Genomic DNA, 17,841 nt, shown 5'->3' with positions numbered 1-17,841 from the left:
TTCAGACAAGCTTGTCCTCACACAAAACAAGTATTCTATGGATTTACTCAGAAACATGATATGACTGGCTGTAAACCATGCAGAACACATGTTTCTCAAGGACCAAGAGTTCTTAGTCTTGATGGTACCGCTTTACCAGATGCTAGTTCCTACAGAAGTTTAGTAGGTGGTCTCAAATATTTAAAACTTACAAGACCAGGCGTTATTTTTGCTGTAAACTATGTCTCACAGTTTATGCACCCTTCCACTGATGTGCATCTGCAGTTAGCTAAACGCATTTTGAGATACTTAAAGGGTTCTTTGGGTTCAGGGATTGTTATTGGTTCATGTCCTTGTCATTCAATCAAGGCATTCTCTGATAGTGATTGGGATTGTTGTCCACCACTGTAGGATAGTGTGTCTTTTTGGGTGATAATTTGGTTACATGGTCGTCCAAGAAGCAGCCCTCAATTTCTCGCTCCTCTACTGAGGTATAGTACAAGGCCTTGGAAGTTACTTCTTATGAAATATTGTGGGTATCCTATTTGTTAACTGAATCACAGGCACCCTTACGTACTCCCTGCACTATTTTTTGTGATAATTTAGGTGCTAGAAGTCTTGCTGCGTATCCAATTTACCATGCTCGTACCAAACATGTGGAGATTGATTATCACACAGTCAGGAGTCTAGTTACTAACATATTATTGTGTGCTGAGTATATCCCTACTTTGGAGCAAGTTGCAGATCTGTTTACCAAGGATTGTCAAAGTCGCTATTTACTAAGTTGCAAAGCAAACTGATGCACTATCACAATGCTCAGTTTGAGGGGGACTGTAAGAGCTAGTACAGGTCACCAGTACAGCTCACTCTTTATTTGCTTTCTTGTAACCAATGTCTTTATAACATCTGTCTTTGTGACAGCTTATTTCTGTAATTGTCGAGTTCTGTAATGATACTATATAAACATCAATCCTTCTCTTTACTTATTTTCTAATCTGATTGTAAACAACTCAGTAACAAATCATAATACAACTCATTGTCTTCTCTTTACAACTTATTGTTTTTTCTTCACAACTTAGTTTCAGATCTTATCATACCTTTCACTATAAATATCAGCATGGTGACCGGGACCGATGAATAAACAAAATCATTAACATTTTTTTGTTGATGAAAATTAGTGTGCATATTTTTATCCTTCTATAATGAGCAACTCAATACCAATTTTTTAATCATATAAGTAATTACTTTAATAGTCATTTTTCAACTCTTAAAAGTGTAAAAACCAAAATCTAATATGGAACACACTACGATCTTTGTTTTTTCAAAGAAGATACTATCATTTTAAAAAAATATGCTAAATTGAAAAAATAATAACATTTCTTTTGCATAGGCGGAAGGAGTGTAAAACTACTTCTGCAAATTATTTATAAGAACGAAGAAAATTTTGCAAGTTGTTTATTTCTCGGATCCAACTTTTACAACATTTTGGCTTCTTAATTCGCTGTCTGAAAACGAACTTCTGCTCCTGTGAAAGAAAAAACACTTCTACATATGCATTGAACTATGAGATCCGTTAGCTTTTTCTGCCACTAAAATTTAGATGGCTTGTTCCCGTATCTGAAGTTGAACTTACTCAATGCCAAAAGCAAAAAGTGCATGAAAAATGAAAATATCGTAGTGCAGCATCCAAAATCCATAAAAGTACTAATTTGACACAGAATTCATCAAGACTGTTAACAGGGGTGCCACATTAAATGGGGGTGTACCAAAATTAACATAAGACAAAACAGATTTTTATATAGGACAAAATAAATTTTACCTTGGCTTGGTATACCTCCACTAAATCTTCTGGCACCCCGTTAGCAGCCTTGGAATTCATGAAGGCCCCAAAAACAAATATGGATAGAGAGATAGAGAGAGAAAGCAACGAAAGCATGCGCTAGAGAGAGACTCTAAAAAGCGCCTGGTAGCGCAGTTTACGGTGCCCACATTTATTTAAATAATTGAATGATTTTTAAACGAAGAAACAGTAATAAGTGGGGTTGGGTTAGAAAATAGAGAGAAGAAGAAAGAAGAGAGCTTTGTGTTCTGTCGTGCATGCATATTCTCTCTGCATTGCCGGTTTTGCATGCACTCACGCTTCTTCTTCTTCTTCTCTCTCTTTTCAAACCCCGATCGCCGTGACCCCGGTAACCGGAATCTGACATACATACTTGGATCTCACTACACCGCCGTCATCTTCACCACTAAGATAATATCAAGCAGTAATAAACAAGCAAAAAAAAAAAAAAAAAAAGACAAGGGGATGAGTAAAAGTAAACTATGATAGGGTTTGGGAATAAACTCAGTTTAGGGTTTTGATTCAACACTTACAAACTAAGTAAGTTATTTTCTTTTCTGTATTTCGGGAATTTCTGTATTGTTTTTGGTTTCATTTTGATTTGATTTTTTCAATTTGGTGGTTTGGTCAGAGGAAGAAAAAGGGGAATAGTGAGTTTTTGTAAATTTTTTTGATTTGGTTTTTATTTGTTGTTTCAGGTTAATATTGATTGGTTGTAATCATATGGGTACAAATATATGTATGAATGTATCATGCTCATCAAGCACTTCGATTCATTGGAAGAAAGGCTGGAAATTACGATCTGGTGGATTTGCAGATCTTTGTGATAACTGCGGGTAATTATAAAATTTCAATTTCAAAATTATTTTGAAATGTTTTCTCCGGTGGGTAGAAAACAAGGAAATAGACGTTAGCTGGAATTTTAATTTCAGCTCTATTTAATGCCGGTTCTTGCGTGTTCATTTTTTTCTGGACTTTTTCCCCCCAAAATTAGTAGAAAATCTCATGGAAATGCCATGTGGTGATATTTGGGGAAAACAATGGTTTACGTGTTTATCCAACTTTAATTTTAGTTCACAAATATGAAACAGTAGTACAATACTCGTACTGATAATGCTAATAATAGGCTTTTTATGCTCAAAAATAGACTTTTTATTATCTGACTGTAAGATAGAAAATCCTTACCCTAGTTCCAAAGTTGTAGGGTACTTTAGTGGTCGTTAAGATTTAAACGCCAACTCAACTCACTTAGGATTGGCTAATACTCCAAGTGTGAATGGATGTTCAACGAATTGGATCAGCTTAGTGAAATCAGTGAATTGTTATCTTGATCAGCCTAGTTAGGCAACACTGTTCAGGAAATTATGTAGTTGAATGACAGGTGCTATTGTGCATACATTTGACAAATGGTTGTTGCCCAATGGCCCCCCGATCAAACAGCTGTTGGGTGTTATGCTGTTAGAGGAAGGTTGTGTTGATTGTGGAATAGGTGATGGCTGATGGTTGATATTCTGTGTGTTATACGACAGTAACACTCTTTAAAAGTTAAGTTAGTGATTTATGAAGTTTTATAAAATCGATGTATGTGGAAGACTTCCGCAAAGCAAACAACCTTAAACTGATTATTGTTGTATAGTCCTTATGGAAAATTTAGCAACTCCCATAATACCGTCATGCCAAATCATTCTTTACCTGAGATGTTTGTTAATTGTGGATCCACTGCGTGGAGATCTTTATGATAGCATGAGTATCCAATTTTTAACGCACTTTTGTACTCCCTTGATGAAGCATGCCACCAATAGTTTCTTCTAGGAAAGTTTGCCAGCATGAATATAAAATGTTTGAAGCCAAAGCAAATTATGGAATATATAATCATCTATAACTACTACTTTGACAGCTGAAAATCCTATATCAAAAATCTCTCCTACTACAGTCTTCTGTGAGGGCTATCCGAGACATAATAAAAAATAGAGTTACAATTGGCACCTAGCAATAACCAAAAAAATGCAAATTTCATTAAGCCTTCTTTTTTTCCTGTTTATACTTGATGTTAATATTTCCTGTGATTTCAACATGTTAATGCATGAGATATATCAAATTGGTTACCCTAAATCTACATTGATTCCAGGTCTGCTTATGAGCAATTAATCTATTGTGACACATTCCACCTTAAAGAAACTGGTTGGAGGGAATGTACTTCTTGTCGCAAGGTAAGCTGGTCATCCGATGTCTTGATTTCCCGGTTATTTCCTTTGCTGATGCTTTTGTTTCTTATCCAACACAACCATATGGTTTACCCCCACTCTTTTCGATTAATCGCAGCGCCTGCATTGTGGATGTATTGTTTCGAAGTCGTTTCTTGAGCTACTCGATAATGGTGGTGTAGAGTGTATCAGCTGTGTTAGAAGTGCCCAGTTTTCCTTTGTAAGATCAATCGACAATCATTTGAACAATATCATTAAGCAGGCATAAATGCTATCCATCCATTACTCTAAACCTTCTGAAACTACATGCAGATTCCGAGAGACGAAGAGATGAATAGATGTGGTACTCTGTCAGCGGATGCTCTTGGTGAAACACAGCAGAAATTCTTGGCCAATAAAGTAGATGTTATTAACAGGGGAAATCTCATGTTTTTTGGCTTACGGACGGATGGTGACGGGCATATAAACCTACATCAGTCTCACAAAGATAACACAAATGGTTCTCTTCAACATATTAAAGGGGAGCAAGTGATGTCTCCAGTAGGGGACTTTAGAACCCCAAACTTTTCAAATTTAAAACGACCATTCATGGGATCTTTAGTACAGACTTCCATCGGTATGAATATAGGGAACTCTTTTGAAAATCCTAATATAGCATTGCGTGTACCTGTTTACTTGTCGATGGAAGGGATCAGAACACACTTGCCTCTTCATTTCAGCAAGGACATAATCTTATGAAAATTGGCTCTGGTTTGAACTCAGAGGCAAGTAAGGATGTTCTGCCACAGGCACGGGTTGCCAGGCCTCCTCCTGTTGAAGGGCGTTGCCGACCCCAGTTGCTACCACGTTATTGGCCGAAAATTACAGACCAAGAACTCCAGCAAATAGCAGGAGAGTATCCATGAGAATCTTTTTTGTTGCATCTGTTGCTTAAGTATTTAGCCTATATTCATTGCTGTTTGTCTCCTTGAAAGTTATGATTCCTTAACCAATCTTCTAGTACAAATTCAACTATTGTGCCACTGTTTGAGAAGGTTTTGAGTGCAAGTGATGCGGGTCGGATTGGTCGTTTAGTTCTCCCAAAAGCATGTGCTGAGGTAACGTCTCTTCTATCTTAACTTATGTTTACCAATATGAAATCTTCAATGCTTTCGTAGAACTTACTTTGTTAAACGAAAAAAATATGCAGGCGTATTTCCCTCGAATATCCCAGCCTGAAGGTCTTCCTATAAGGATTCAAGATATTAAGGGAAAAGATTGGATGTTTCAATTCAGATTTTGGCCCAATAACAACAGCAGAATGTACGTCTTAGAAGGTGTAACCCCATGTATACAGTCTATGCAATTACAAGCTGGTGATACTGGTACTATCAAAAGCTCTTGTACCCGGATATTGAAAATTTTAGTATTTGTACAGTGGCATGTCAGTCTTCCTTTTTTTCGTCATATTAATGTTTTTCTCATCCTCTTTTATACTGCAGTTACTTTCAGTCGCATAGATCCTGAAGGAAAACTCCTCATGGGCTTTCGGAAGACCTCAAGCCCTGTAATTATGCAGGTATTCATCTTAGGGCACGTTTCGTGTTTTATCTCTGCACACAGCCACCACCCTCTAGAATCTCAGTTGAGTTTTCTGTTTGCCCAGAGGGGGTACTAACTTTAAGATTCGTTTTACTATTGATAATGCAACAGGAGAACCAAATGTCTGCCATGTCTAGTGGCATACTACCCTTTTCTGGTGCTGGTGGGAACCGACCTATTGTAAGTGGTTATTCAAACCGTAATCGGTCACCGAAGGGATATGTGGATCCACATCTAAGTGCTCTATCAGACTTGAATATAGGCAATGGAGATATTAGCTGGCATAAAAATGAAGACAACGGAGCCTGGCCAGGCGAGGGTTTGCCGATGCAACAACCATTGTTTGTTCAGAGAAGTCGTAAAATTGGATCCAAAGGTAAGAGGTTGCTCATGGACACGGAAGATGCTCTTGAGCTGAAGCTGACATGGGAAGAGGCACAGGATTTGCTTCGCCCCCCCCCTACTGTCAAACCTAGCATAGTCAAAATTGAGGACCATGAGTTTGAAGAATATGAAGTAAGTATCAAAATAGAAGTTTCCAAATACTTCCGCAAACATTATTGTTATTATTTGTTATGCCATAGTGTTGGTTAAACTCATAATGATTTTTGCCATATATGTTTTCTCCCAATGAATACTTTCTGAGTATCAAGTTTATCCCTTTTAGTAATTCATTTAACCATTTCCTCCTTAGCTTACTCTCTAGTGTCTGAAGAGTAGTCCAGCATTATTCCTCTCTTGATTAGTGATGGAATCGCATCTCTTGAGTTAGTTTCTTCGGCTTTCAAAGATTCTTTCGTTCCGAGAATGAGTCCTTTCTCCCCTTGTCTTCGACTTTGTAGAAATATCCTACCTGAGAAAATTTGAATAATCTAGGTGGGTGCATGACAGAGCACAAGTGATGGTTATCCAAGAAACTTACAGTAGTGTAAAACTCATCCATCCAGTCAATATTTCTATAAATTGATAGTAATCTAATAGGTTTATGTTTGTATAAATACTTTTATTGCCAATTAACCTTCTTACAAATTCAGTGTGATATAAATGATTTTACTGGTACTCAGACTGTAATCAAAACTTCTCTTATCTAAAGGCTTACCAGAACCAGTCACTTTTTTCATGTATGAGATTTTCGGTAAATCCACGGGCCATTTTGGAGTTCACCCAAAACCAAAACCAAATGCACATGGGATCAATACTTTTGCTTGATTGACGTTTCTGATATTTCACTTCTGCAAGGTTCTTTGGAAAATCTCGTAGTAGATGTTAAACTGGTCTAGTTTCATGGTTCATTTCTTCTTTTGTTTTAATGTAGGAACCTCCAGTTTTCGGGAAGAAGACAATTTTTACAGCACGATCATCTGGGTATGTATTTATTTATTGTGTACTATTTTTTCAGTTGCACCTGCACAATTATTATCTTTCTGATGAGTGGTAAATTTTGGCAAATCATATATTGAGCAATCCTTATGCAGTAGTAATTCCAATGTGGCAAGGTGGTCAACCTTTTCTTCTGATCGCTTGCTCTCTACATATCGTCAGACATAGCTTGAAGGGCTTGGGTAGTCTAGAAGATACAACCCTAGGCACAAAGTAAATAAAAAAGTTGCTGGATTAATTTGTGTACTTGTCATGCGAGGAAGAGTAGCTAGTTGGTCCATCACATTATCAGCAGACAGGTTAGCATCTGTAGGTCTTGGTTCCATTCTAGTATTTTTGGCCAGCACATATCACCTGAGAGGTTAGCACATATCAGCAGCCAGGTTGCACCTGTTGGTGCTGTTTCCATTTTACTTTCGCGTGTACAGCGTCCTGCCTTCTTTTATACACATGGTTGTGTTTGTTGTCACTTTGTTGGTCAGAATCCCCTGTTCTGCCAAGCAGCTTCCTATTTTGCGACTATCTGTACTGCAATAATAAGGTTTTCACTTATAAGTTGGTGACCAAGATCGTGAAAGGTCAATCTCACTTTAGTATGACCGTTTAACAGCCAGTTTATATATATGCTGTGTGTTGGGGGCTATAAGGCATCATGTGCATTTCGGCTTATGAAGGTGTGGACGTGGCACATATTTTGATTTCTGGCCAGTGCTTATTGGCTGATATCTGGCTTTTCGTGTGTGTGTGTGGTGGGGCTAAGTTTGTTTACCCACCTTATAATTGGGTGGAGAAGTCTCACGTGCCAGAAGCTTTTGGCTGCTGCTGGTGCTAGTATGGCTCTGAGACACGATTTTTCTGCCAGTGAGGGCTAGGGATGAGTTATCATTATCTTAATTTCATGTGATAAACATGCAATTATGAAGTACAGGATGGCCAACTTTATTGCCCATTGTCACTGTTAGACTTCCTATCTAGGTCTTGACATTTAGAGGTGCTTTGATTATTCAAATATTAAATTATATCTAATATTAGACTCGATTGAATCGTTGTATTACTAATTAGTAATTAATAGTGAACTAATTTTCTATTTACCAGAGAGTCGTTTGAAGTTTTTCTTTTTTGAAAGAAAATTCGATTGGCTTCCTTTCTTCTAGTTACTGTTAAACACCTGCTACTTGTTTGCTATCTTGTAATGTTAAAGTATGAACATTCTGCATAAGTCTGTGATTCGTGGAGAAATTCTTTTATGTCTTGATGCCATTTCCTCTTTTTTAAGCAAGCTTAAATCTTTAAGGCTTGGACACTCAAACATGATTATCCGGTTTGATGACCTTGGTCTTCCAGGGGTCAAGATCAATGGGTTCAGTGTGATAGTTGCTCCAGGTGGCGAAAATTGCCAGCAGATGTTCTTCTCCCTTCTAAGTGGACATGTGCTGATAATGCTTGGGATCCTGAAAGGTCCGTAGCAAGGGTTACGATAAATGATTTTTTTTTCATTTGAGGAGGACATGTTTAAAGTTTATCTTCCCTTTCTAATATTATTTTCAAACGATTGTAGGAGTTCGTGTTCGGTACCAGATGAACTGAGCCGAAAAGAGCTGGACAATTTTCTTAGAATGAACATGGGTATGACGCAACTTGTGTATTAGTGTTTTCATAGCTTTGAATATAATAGTTAGATTTTTCCTCAGTTCTAGCTCCCATACTAACCTGTAACCTAAACCATGATTTTACTAGAAGGTAACCATAGAATGCACATGATTAAATGGCCCACTGTATACAGCGTAGAGCCTTTTGACAAGTTGGTAGTCACACATTTGAGCAGAGGACAAACTCTGTGCTAAGGCTGTAGGGATTCTAGGGGAGTATTGAAAACAGTGGACCCAATCCTGTATTTTCTATTTTCTTAAATAAACTAGCATCTCTCTACATCATCGAGCTTTGGAAGAAGTTGGTTGTTTCATATATGATTTGAAATATTATCATTCATATTTTCCTCGTCTAACAGCTTAGTCGTCTCCGGTTTTCTGGTCATTTTGTTGTCGTCCTACGTAAAACTTTCACGTTGCCATAATTTATCATTTTCACTGTCTTCTGTCGTGGTTGTAATGCCATGATTTTGAACCATGCAATGCCTTCGTGAATTTTGATATATGCTTGTTGCACCAGATATCAAGAAACGAAGAGTAACAGCTAACCGTAGACCAACACTAGAGCGTGAACCTTCTGCTCTAGATGCTCTGGCTAGTGTTGCAGCTCTTGGAGATAGTGCTGTTGATCCTGAAATTCCTTCTGTTGCCACTACCACCAGACACCCTCGACATCGTCCTGGATGCTCGTGCATCGTGTGCATTCAGCCTCCTAGTGGAAAAGGCCCAAAGCATAAGCCCACTTGCAACTGCAACGTGTGCATGACAGTGAGACGGCGCTTTGAAACTCTCATGATGCGCAAGAAGAAACGTCAGGAGCTTGAAGGAGAAATGGCTCAAAAGAAAATCAATATATCAATAGGTTCTAACAGGGATGCGATAGAAGAAGGTGGGTCGAAGTGTAGAATGTTGCCTCCCGATGGTGGAGAAACAAGGCCACAATCTACAGAATCTAAAGATGATCGGAGTAGAAACTTATTTAATTATCAAACCACTGACACTGCTATGGTTCAGATAGATTTGAACTGTGATCCTGACCGTGATCAGTTAGAACTTTTGCGAAGAGGTACGCCATCAGCACTAGGTGTTAGCATGATGACTCTTCTTCAGGAGGCAAGTCTTCCACTAGAGATTTATTTAAAGCAGAATGGTCTGACAAGTTTGGCATGGGAGAATCACCAAGGAAGCTCTAGTTCTCATGGCGCAGCCGCTGCTGTACCACCCCACGAAGTTGTTGTGGAGGATAATCATGAAGGACTAAGACCGTCAACTCCTGATGAAAATGACATCGCTTTAGTACAAGAAAGAGAGATTGAGGGTGGCGATGAAGGGAAGCCTTCTGTGAATGACGATCAGAGCCAAGAGGAAAATAATGATGGTATAGTGTGAATCCAAATTTGAAAATAGTTGTTTCATCTGTAATTTTAAGTTTTTGATGGGTGTAAAGTTGAAAAGTCTCTTGTTGTTGTTATAATTCTCCATCTCTGCTTGTTGTAACCAATATTTTTTTTTGGTGTTACAATATTAAGCTAAAGGTCCAGAGCTCAATTTCTCATAGTTTTTAAGGCGCACATTTATCTATTCAGGAAAAATAAAAAGCTACGACAAGCCATGTTCTAAACTCTGCCCGTAGTTTAAAAATCCGTTCAAAAACTGTTACATGAAAAAATTTTAAATAAAATAATCAAACAGTCGAGATGGTTTCTAACAATTTTTTTTTACTTTTGTCTAAACCGTGTTCATGGACATTAGCGCATCTACCAACTTATTCTTCGTGCACAGATAATTTATTCTTAATTAGTAAGGCCGGTCACATTTTCTTGATAAATAATAAAATGAATCTTGTTTTGTCATTTCATTTTTGATAGTTTTATGACCGTATCTTCCTTGTAAGTGTACCAAGTTCCATTACCTTAGATTGATCGACACAAAATCTTGGCTTATTTCATCAGTGTTTGGCTTTACTTGCAACCGTTTCTTTTATAAAAAAACCAAACTGTTTTTTTCCTTTCAATTTTATGAAAGATTAGTCCGTAGTGCAAAGAAATAGATTAGTAGCTTGTACTACTTGATTTATTAGCCTATTCAACAAATGGGAGACAAAAAAGCCACAGTAGTAAATGCGAGGAGAGAACTTGAAGAACTTTATCTTGGAATTCCTGATGAATCTGTGAATCTTACATTCGAAGATTTGGTTAAGTTAAAACAACAAAGTGGTATAGCAGAAAGAAAACAACCAACTATAGAGCCGATTCAGGAAGTTCATGTGACCAGTGGAAACGAAGGACTAGGTATTGCGAAATCACCCAGCTTCGCATTCATAAAGGGTCTACAAGTTTCTAATGGTTATGGAGACCACCGTATTGAAGGAGACATTAAGTACTCATCACCTAGAGATCATCACCGGTATGCTGGAACTGATCACCGCTATTACCAAGGAAATCCTTTTCATAATCATACAGTCCAAGACACCACCAGTATTACCAAGAACAACGACATGCGATCCTTGGAAAGTAGCTTCATGTACGACGATGGTAGTGTATGTGCACGGAGTACCTTCGCAGAGAGAGGTGGAAGAAAAAGAGCCGGAATCCCTCACTCGAATATTTGCACCATTTGTAGCACATATATCTATGTCTTCCGAAATCGATGTCTGGTAATATGCCGAAACTTGCCTAACTATTTCATTTGAGCATCGCCGAGCCAGATATGAAAAATGTTTTAAATTAGTCCTGGTGGAAAAAAAAAAAGAAAAGGCAACTGGCTCCCAAAGCCAACTTTTGTATATTTTTACAGACAATGTTTTAAATTTGTCTTTGTATTCATTTTCTATTTTTTGTATAAACCTTCGATCTTGGTTCCACTACCTGTTTGAGCTAGAGCTTTTGTATATGTGTTTATCAACATAATATGTTAACTTGATTCATATTTTTGTTTATTTACATTAAAAGAGATTGCATTTATATATCTAACTAGAATCTGCTTAATGATTGAAATGCAGGTTTGTGGAAGAGTTTATTGCAGACAATGCAAAAATATTGGAATGGGAGACATGACAGAAGGAAGAAAGTGCGTAGAATGTCTTGGTAGAAGGTTTAGCCAAAGGTATATAGATTTTTTTCATGTTTTCAGTGTATGGATATATATGCTCTTAAACCCCTTGTCAAATGGTGCTTATGAGACCATGCATGATTCTTTATGCGTCGGCTTTGACAGTTTTCAAGCAATTTTTGGAGTTCACTACAGTGGGTTTGTAATAATACGATTAAATTAGCTAACTATAACAAAAAAAAAAAAGTATATGTGTTATACTTACGTATTCATTTTCGTGTTTAGTGTGTACGTTTTGTCGTCTCTACAGTTTGCTGATGAAACATCTGCCGTCCTCATTTTTGTTCCAGTTATTATTGTTGCTTTCTTTTTGTACTTATGTAAACAACATTATGTCTTTGTATTATCTGATGACAGGTACATACAAAAAGCGGGAGAGATAGGATGCTGCGCCGGGTACTCAAGCACCGTCAAACAACAAGAGTTGATATGGGCAGAGAAAGGACCTAGGAGGAACGGAGATCATCACCGGAGGGAACATGGAGGAGGAGGAGGACATGATCTCAATAGCAATAGCATGATGACGTCAGCCACAAAACCAAGGGTATCAAGAAGTCCAAGTCCGGTTAGGGCAGCTGCATATGTTGCTAGTAACCCTCCTCCTTTTGTCATGGGTTCTCCATTTTCTGCTTCTTATACCCCTACCCATCACCATATTCCATTTTAAAGCTCGGTATTCGGCTTCCCCTTATCGTTATCGATAATTTCAATTATCTACATAATGTTAGCTCCTATTAGTGACTCCTTGTGTTGCATTAATCTGAAATTATTTGTTATTAAAAATTGGTTAAATAACTATATCCATGTATTTTACTACTCCTATTAGTCCTATGTAACTTGCTGCTTGTAGTATGAACTTTTTGAGCTCCTTTGAGCTTGTTTTTAAACATTTTATGGATGAGAGATATCAGTATAGAGATCTGTAATGTCTGAAAAATAGATGTAAAATATGTTAACAAAATCTTCTTTGTTATTTATTCACATGAAGCATTTAGTACAGCAGAAGATTGATACATTGCTTAAAATACACTCATCAGTTCTTTATATACAAAAAAACCCCATCAGTTTCCTTCTTTTCTTTCGTTGTCAGGTGGGATAGAAGTAAGGAATACCTACAACTTCTATGCACTAATCTTAAAAAGGGCAACAACAAACAAAGCAGAGGTTGAGAAAGAACAAAAACGTCTAGAAAGAATGTGTCATTTACAATCAAAACCCTTCAACTCCAACAATCCTTCTAGCTGTTGTGGACCTAGATTTTCGAATTTCCTGGTTCCCATTCATCTCTTGCAGTGACACTATAGATGAACATGATTGCCGAGGACGTAACATGGGCATCGACGGCTGCCTGAGGAAAGAAATTGATGATCCAGATCTGAGAGGTGGGCTTGGAGGGAAACTTAACCTTGGTGGTTTAGTCATGACCCCGTTTAGACTTGGAGACCTGGACATATTTTTTCCTGCAATTGCTGTTGGTTCTTGGAGGGGAAACCTGCATGAGTGTTTCATATCTTGGATGTTATGTAGAGACTCGACAATTGTTCTCATGGTGGGTCTTTCTAGAGAATCCTTCTGGAGGCATCTTAGAGCAATGTCGGCAACGGTTCTAGATGCTTTTGGAGGAAATCGACCTTTTAACCGTGGATCCATTATCAAAGCTAAACGAGAATCATCAGCTAAGAAAGGTCGGCTCCACTTTACCAAGTCTCTCTCTTCTTTTGGATGGCGATTGTCCAGATTTTTCCGCCCAGTGAGTAATTCAAGCAAAACAATCCCGAAACTCCAAACATTGCTTTTAGGAGTAAGTAGTCCTCTCTCTAACGTCTCCACTGAAAGATTTGCCACTGCCTGGATGGTGCATAAGAGAAAGTCTAATCAACCAAATGACTTAAAAAATTAGGGGTTTCAAGAGGATCAACTCTAAGAACTGTTGAAATAAAACTATCACCGGAACATGACACGAATATTGAATACACAAAAGTTGGTCTGGAGCTTACAGCGGATGTATCTAATATTTCAGGATTTGGGCTCACACAACCATAACCGGAAAGCTTGGCGCTGAAGTCCTTGTCTATCTGAATGTTGGCAGTTGAGAACTCATTGTACATTGCCTGTGAAAAGAACAAATTTAATTTATTGATATGTATCCAATGTTTAGCAGGGCAAATTTATTAAATTGAAAACTGTCAACAACTTTAACTACATACTCCAGATACTTCACAGTATAGATCATTAAACCAGTAACCTTGTAGCAGTAAGAATGAACTATATCAGGTAGAGAATAATAAAGTGTGTGTATGTACCTGGAAAGGACCTTCTTCATGCAAAAAGGCCAGACCTTGTGCTGCACAAAGAGCCACCTTCATTCGGCTATTCCAGTCAATTGGAGGCCCATCAGATCTCCCATACAGCAATGTATCTAAGCTTCCATGGAAGAGCCTTTCATATATCAACATCCGTGGTTCGGAACCTTCACGAGCATGGTAACCTAGCAACTTACAAAGCTGTGGATGTTGCAAAGAAGCAATTACGTTGACCTCGTTAAAGAACTCCTTGAATCCCTGCAATAATGTACACAAGCCGGATTACAAACTTGCGACTTTTTTTTTTCCTCTTCCAAATTTGGGGGTTGTCAGTTAAGGTTCCTAATTTGATATATGTATTTAATTTTTAGCAACGCATATTTATTAAGTTGAGAACCATCAGCAACTTTAACTACACGCTCCAAATACTTCACAATTTAGAGCTTGCGAACTTTCAATCTTTGTGTAAAGTAAATGCATTCACAAGTATAATGCATCAACACCAGCATGGGTGGCACAAAAACCTAAAATACTAACTCAACGATAAACTTCAGTATGAAAGTTTGGCTGGAATTTGTAAACCAGCATTTAACAAAACCTGGAGGCTGCTATTGATGAGACAGAGACACAAAAGGTCAACTACATCAAATGTCCTGCGGAGAACACGGTCATATTTTGTAAACTAAGCCTACAAAATCCAGCTCAAGAAGATTGAAGCTTTTTAGATAGCAGTACAACCCAAGACATCCATTTCAATAATTAGGAGAGATATTATTGGTACATTTGGAAATTCTCAACATAATAATATCATAATAAAACCATGAAAAGCATGTGGCAATCGGAAGAGAGAATTGCTACCTGAGAAGATGGAAGAAGGTGTGTCACGGTGGCTTCGAATTTCTTCGAACCAGAGAAATCATCTCCAAAAGATGCTTTGTAAATTACAGATGAAAGACACTCAGACATGCATCGATCAGGTGAGAATTGGTGACAAGCAGCTGCAATCTCATCATAAGAAAAGTTGCGAACACCAACTAAACGAGGCAACGGTAAAGGACCAGGAGTGACCAAAAGAGGAGCACTTGCATTTCCAGATTTAAAACTTCCTACGGTCTTCAACATCACTCCACTCTGAGGAGCCGGAAGAGGAAGAGGCTGTGGACCTAAATGATCCTTAATTAATCCACCGCGAACCTTTGTCTCCTGCTCTTCGCATTCATTTGGTAACATTTTATCCTGCTCTGGCATGTTTATGCTTGACGGAGCCGATAATGCCCGTGTTCTGTTATTAGCGAGTCTATTAATAATTTGAACAGTTTTTACTTTGTCTCTGAAACTTGGAGGAGCAGATTGTAGAGAAAAACTTTGTTTCTGAGGTTCAGGGAGTACTGTAGGTATACTCTCCTGAGGGTGCAAGAGCTTCGGATGAACGACTGACTCAGACTTTTTCTTTTTACCCTTTAAACCTGGGAAGCACCCCATGTCTTATAATTCAATTCTTCGAACAAACTAACTTCTTTTTCTTCCTGCACTAGGAAACGAAGGGTATAAGAACTTGAACCACCAATACTTCACCAAAAATAATAAATTCTCAAGCTTCACAAGACTGGTAATTACAATGTGTCAAGAAATATACACAGACAGAAGCTCAGAAAATTCAAATGGACCTACTTAAATGCATGCTTACTTAGCTTATATATCTCATTGCTGAAGAAGATTATGAACAACATTTACCTACAAATGAAGATTCTAAGCTGTCTAACTTGACCTAAACCCCAGCTTGAACTAACAGAAAATGATGTCAAATTACTTCAACTAATGTTCGGAATATATAATCAAAAATCAACTATGATACACCAAAAGACAACAAAAGAATCAAGTAGTAGATGAAAATACCCGAAGAAACTTTATTGTACCCCAGAATCTAAGATACAGTAAATTCAACAAAGATCTGGTTTTTTCCCCCCCAAATACAAACAAATAATACCAAAACCCCAAATCATTCAAAACCTAACCTAACAACCTCCAATTTCTTTATGAACAAACAAAACGCAAAAAAAAAAAAAACACATAATTTGAAACTTACTAAAATGAAGAACCTTAACTGACAAGCTCAAAAACAATAACAGAAAATGGAAACCTTAAAATAAAATTGCAGATAAACCGTACTTACCAGCAGCGATCTAGTTCCAAAGAAAGGGAGAGAAGTAAATGATTGCAACAGGTCGAAGAAAACGATCTGAAATCTTCTGAAAATGAGCATTCAAAACATGTTGTTTTTTTTTTGAAATGTATAGAGAGAGAAGGGGAAGAAAGTGCAAACCCTAATTAAAAACAAGTCAATGAATGAATGCCGAAGGTGGGTTTTGTGAAGGACTGAAGAAGACTGAATCAAGAGGAGAGAGATAGACTCACAGAGAGAGAGAGATATGTAGTAGAAGAAGGTGGGTGTCACAGTGTCAGTCTTCAGTCAAACATCTCGAAAAGAAAAAAGAAAACAGTTTTATAACAAAACAAACCGGAAACGGCCTTCTTTCGTCGTTTTTTTTATTCTTTCTGGGTTTTCCTTTTTTGGAGTGGGTAAATGCCAATCTTGGCGACGGGAGGATTCTTATTATAATCAGCCAGCCTCCTGTTAAGAAACACACACATTTTACATGGAAAAAATGAAGATTATGAGGAAGAAGAATGCATGATTCGTGCTACTAACTGCCAAGTACCTACCAAGTACTAACTAAGAAAATTAGTACACCATTTGCATTTGAAAGATCATGATCCACTACTATAATCCATCGCACACTCACTCACGCAACAAATCAGGTGAATATGTGTGGTACTTTTCTTGTAAAATTTTGAAAACTTCAGGAGCAAATCGGACATTCAAGTAGAAAAATACTAGTATCCTACATTTACTTAAGTCAAAGATATGAGATTTGACTGATTGCAATCCATCCGATGGTCGTGTGGCGGGGATATTAACGATCTAATCTAATTGTACGTGGACCATATTAGGTTTCAATTATATTTTGTTTTCTTCAAGAAATGAAATCTCTGAGTATCTATATACACGTGGCGCACATGGAGAGGAATTAAAGAGAAGATTACAACTCAAAACGATCATGGATCGTCCGTTTAAAAAGGAAAGATGATTTGTTGGGCCCATAATCTAGCTGTTTTGGGTTGCTGTAAAATCAGAGGATGACGTTGTGTCCTGGTTACAAGAAGTGACAACTGAACAGTGATGTTGCTGGCTGAGAGACTTGAGATCGGTAGTAAAACGGGCGACAGATAACAGACTAGTTACAAGAAGTTACACAACTACAACTAAGAACACAACTAAACATTTAAGACGGGTTTAGTGACTCTTGGCGAGCCACTCTCAATTGCTTTTTGATACCAGTTTGGGAAGAGCCCAGCCCTGGTTGTTATTTCCGGATAATAATTATCCATTATCTGGTTCGTTGGGTCTATCAATTTCTAAGATGTAAAAGATTTAACCAAAGCCCCGCATATTTCTCTTCCCGTCCTACTAAGTTACACAACGTTTAACCAAAAACGGACAATGATTATTCGTTCTTTATAAGTTAGATGATTTTTGTGTTAAAATCCCATTTGACTCCACCTGATTATAAGGTTTTAAGAGTAGAACGGACATTGTCCGTTTTTCACTTTTTTAAGCGGACAACCATTGTCTGTTCGCAAGCTCTTTTCGCTTGGTTTCCTAGAGAATAAGGAAGGTGAGCGAGGACAATCCCTTTAAGCCACTGTTTTTTTTTATTAGGGAATGGTTTTGG

General features: G+C 37.7%; 3 protein-coding genes across 3 annotated transcripts; 2 read left to right on the top strand and 1 right to left on the bottom strand.

Moving 5' to 3' along the window:
* The first annotated feature begins 2,042 nt into the window (after nt 1-2,042).
* On the top strand, nt 2,043-10,190 carry LOC113322746 (B3 domain-containing transcription repressor VAL2-like). Its single transcript, XM_026570889.1, has 14 exons — nt 2,043-2,359; nt 2,518-2,655; nt 3,948-4,029; nt 4,142-4,243; nt 4,336-4,639; nt 4,786-4,918; nt 5,024-5,120; nt 5,213-5,387; nt 5,505-5,581; nt 5,716-6,120; nt 6,920-6,969; nt 8,329-8,442; nt 8,543-8,610; nt 9,154-10,190. Exons 2-14 carry the CDS (start codon nt 2,543-2,545, stop codon nt 10,020-10,022), a joined length of 2,589 nt encoding a protein of 862 aa, XP_026426674.1. The 5' UTR covers nt 2,043-2,359; nt 2,518-2,542; the 3' UTR covers nt 10,023-10,190.
* A 271-nt stretch (nt 10,191-10,461) lies between these two features.
* Nucleotides 10,462-12,664, top strand: LOC113323143. Its single transcript, XM_026571409.1, has 3 exons — nt 10,462-11,289; nt 11,635-11,738; nt 12,102-12,664. Exons 1-3 carry the CDS (start codon nt 10,726-10,728, stop codon nt 12,409-12,411), a joined length of 978 nt encoding a protein of 325 aa, XP_026427194.1. The 5' UTR covers nt 10,462-10,725; the 3' UTR covers nt 12,412-12,664.
* Nucleotides 12,665-12,692: 28 nt separating this feature from the next.
* LOC113323141 (probable serine/threonine-protein kinase PBL11) lies at nt 12,693-16,505 on the bottom strand. The gene is made up of 5 exons (XM_026571408.1): nt 16,221-16,505; nt 14,906-15,573; nt 14,048-14,305; nt 13,742-13,855; nt 12,693-13,592 (listed from the first exon to the last, which is right to left on the bottom strand). Exons 2-5 carry the CDS (start codon nt 15,527-15,529, stop codon nt 12,954-12,956), a joined length of 1,635 nt encoding a protein of 544 aa, XP_026427193.1. The 5' UTR covers nt 15,530-15,573; nt 16,221-16,505; the 3' UTR covers nt 12,693-12,953.
* Nucleotides 16,506-17,841: the final 1,336 nt, after the last annotated feature.

The sequence above is a fragment of the Papaver somniferum genome, chromosome 11, assembly GCF_003573695.1.
Source record: "Papaver somniferum cultivar HN1 chromosome 11, ASM357369v1, whole genome shotgun sequence".
Classification (NCBI taxonomy): Eukaryota; Viridiplantae; Streptophyta; class Magnoliopsida; order Ranunculales; family Papaveraceae; genus Papaver; species Papaver somniferum.
The sequence above is the reverse complement of the archived record's forward strand: the minus strand, read 5'-3'. Positions and strand labels throughout refer to the sequence as shown.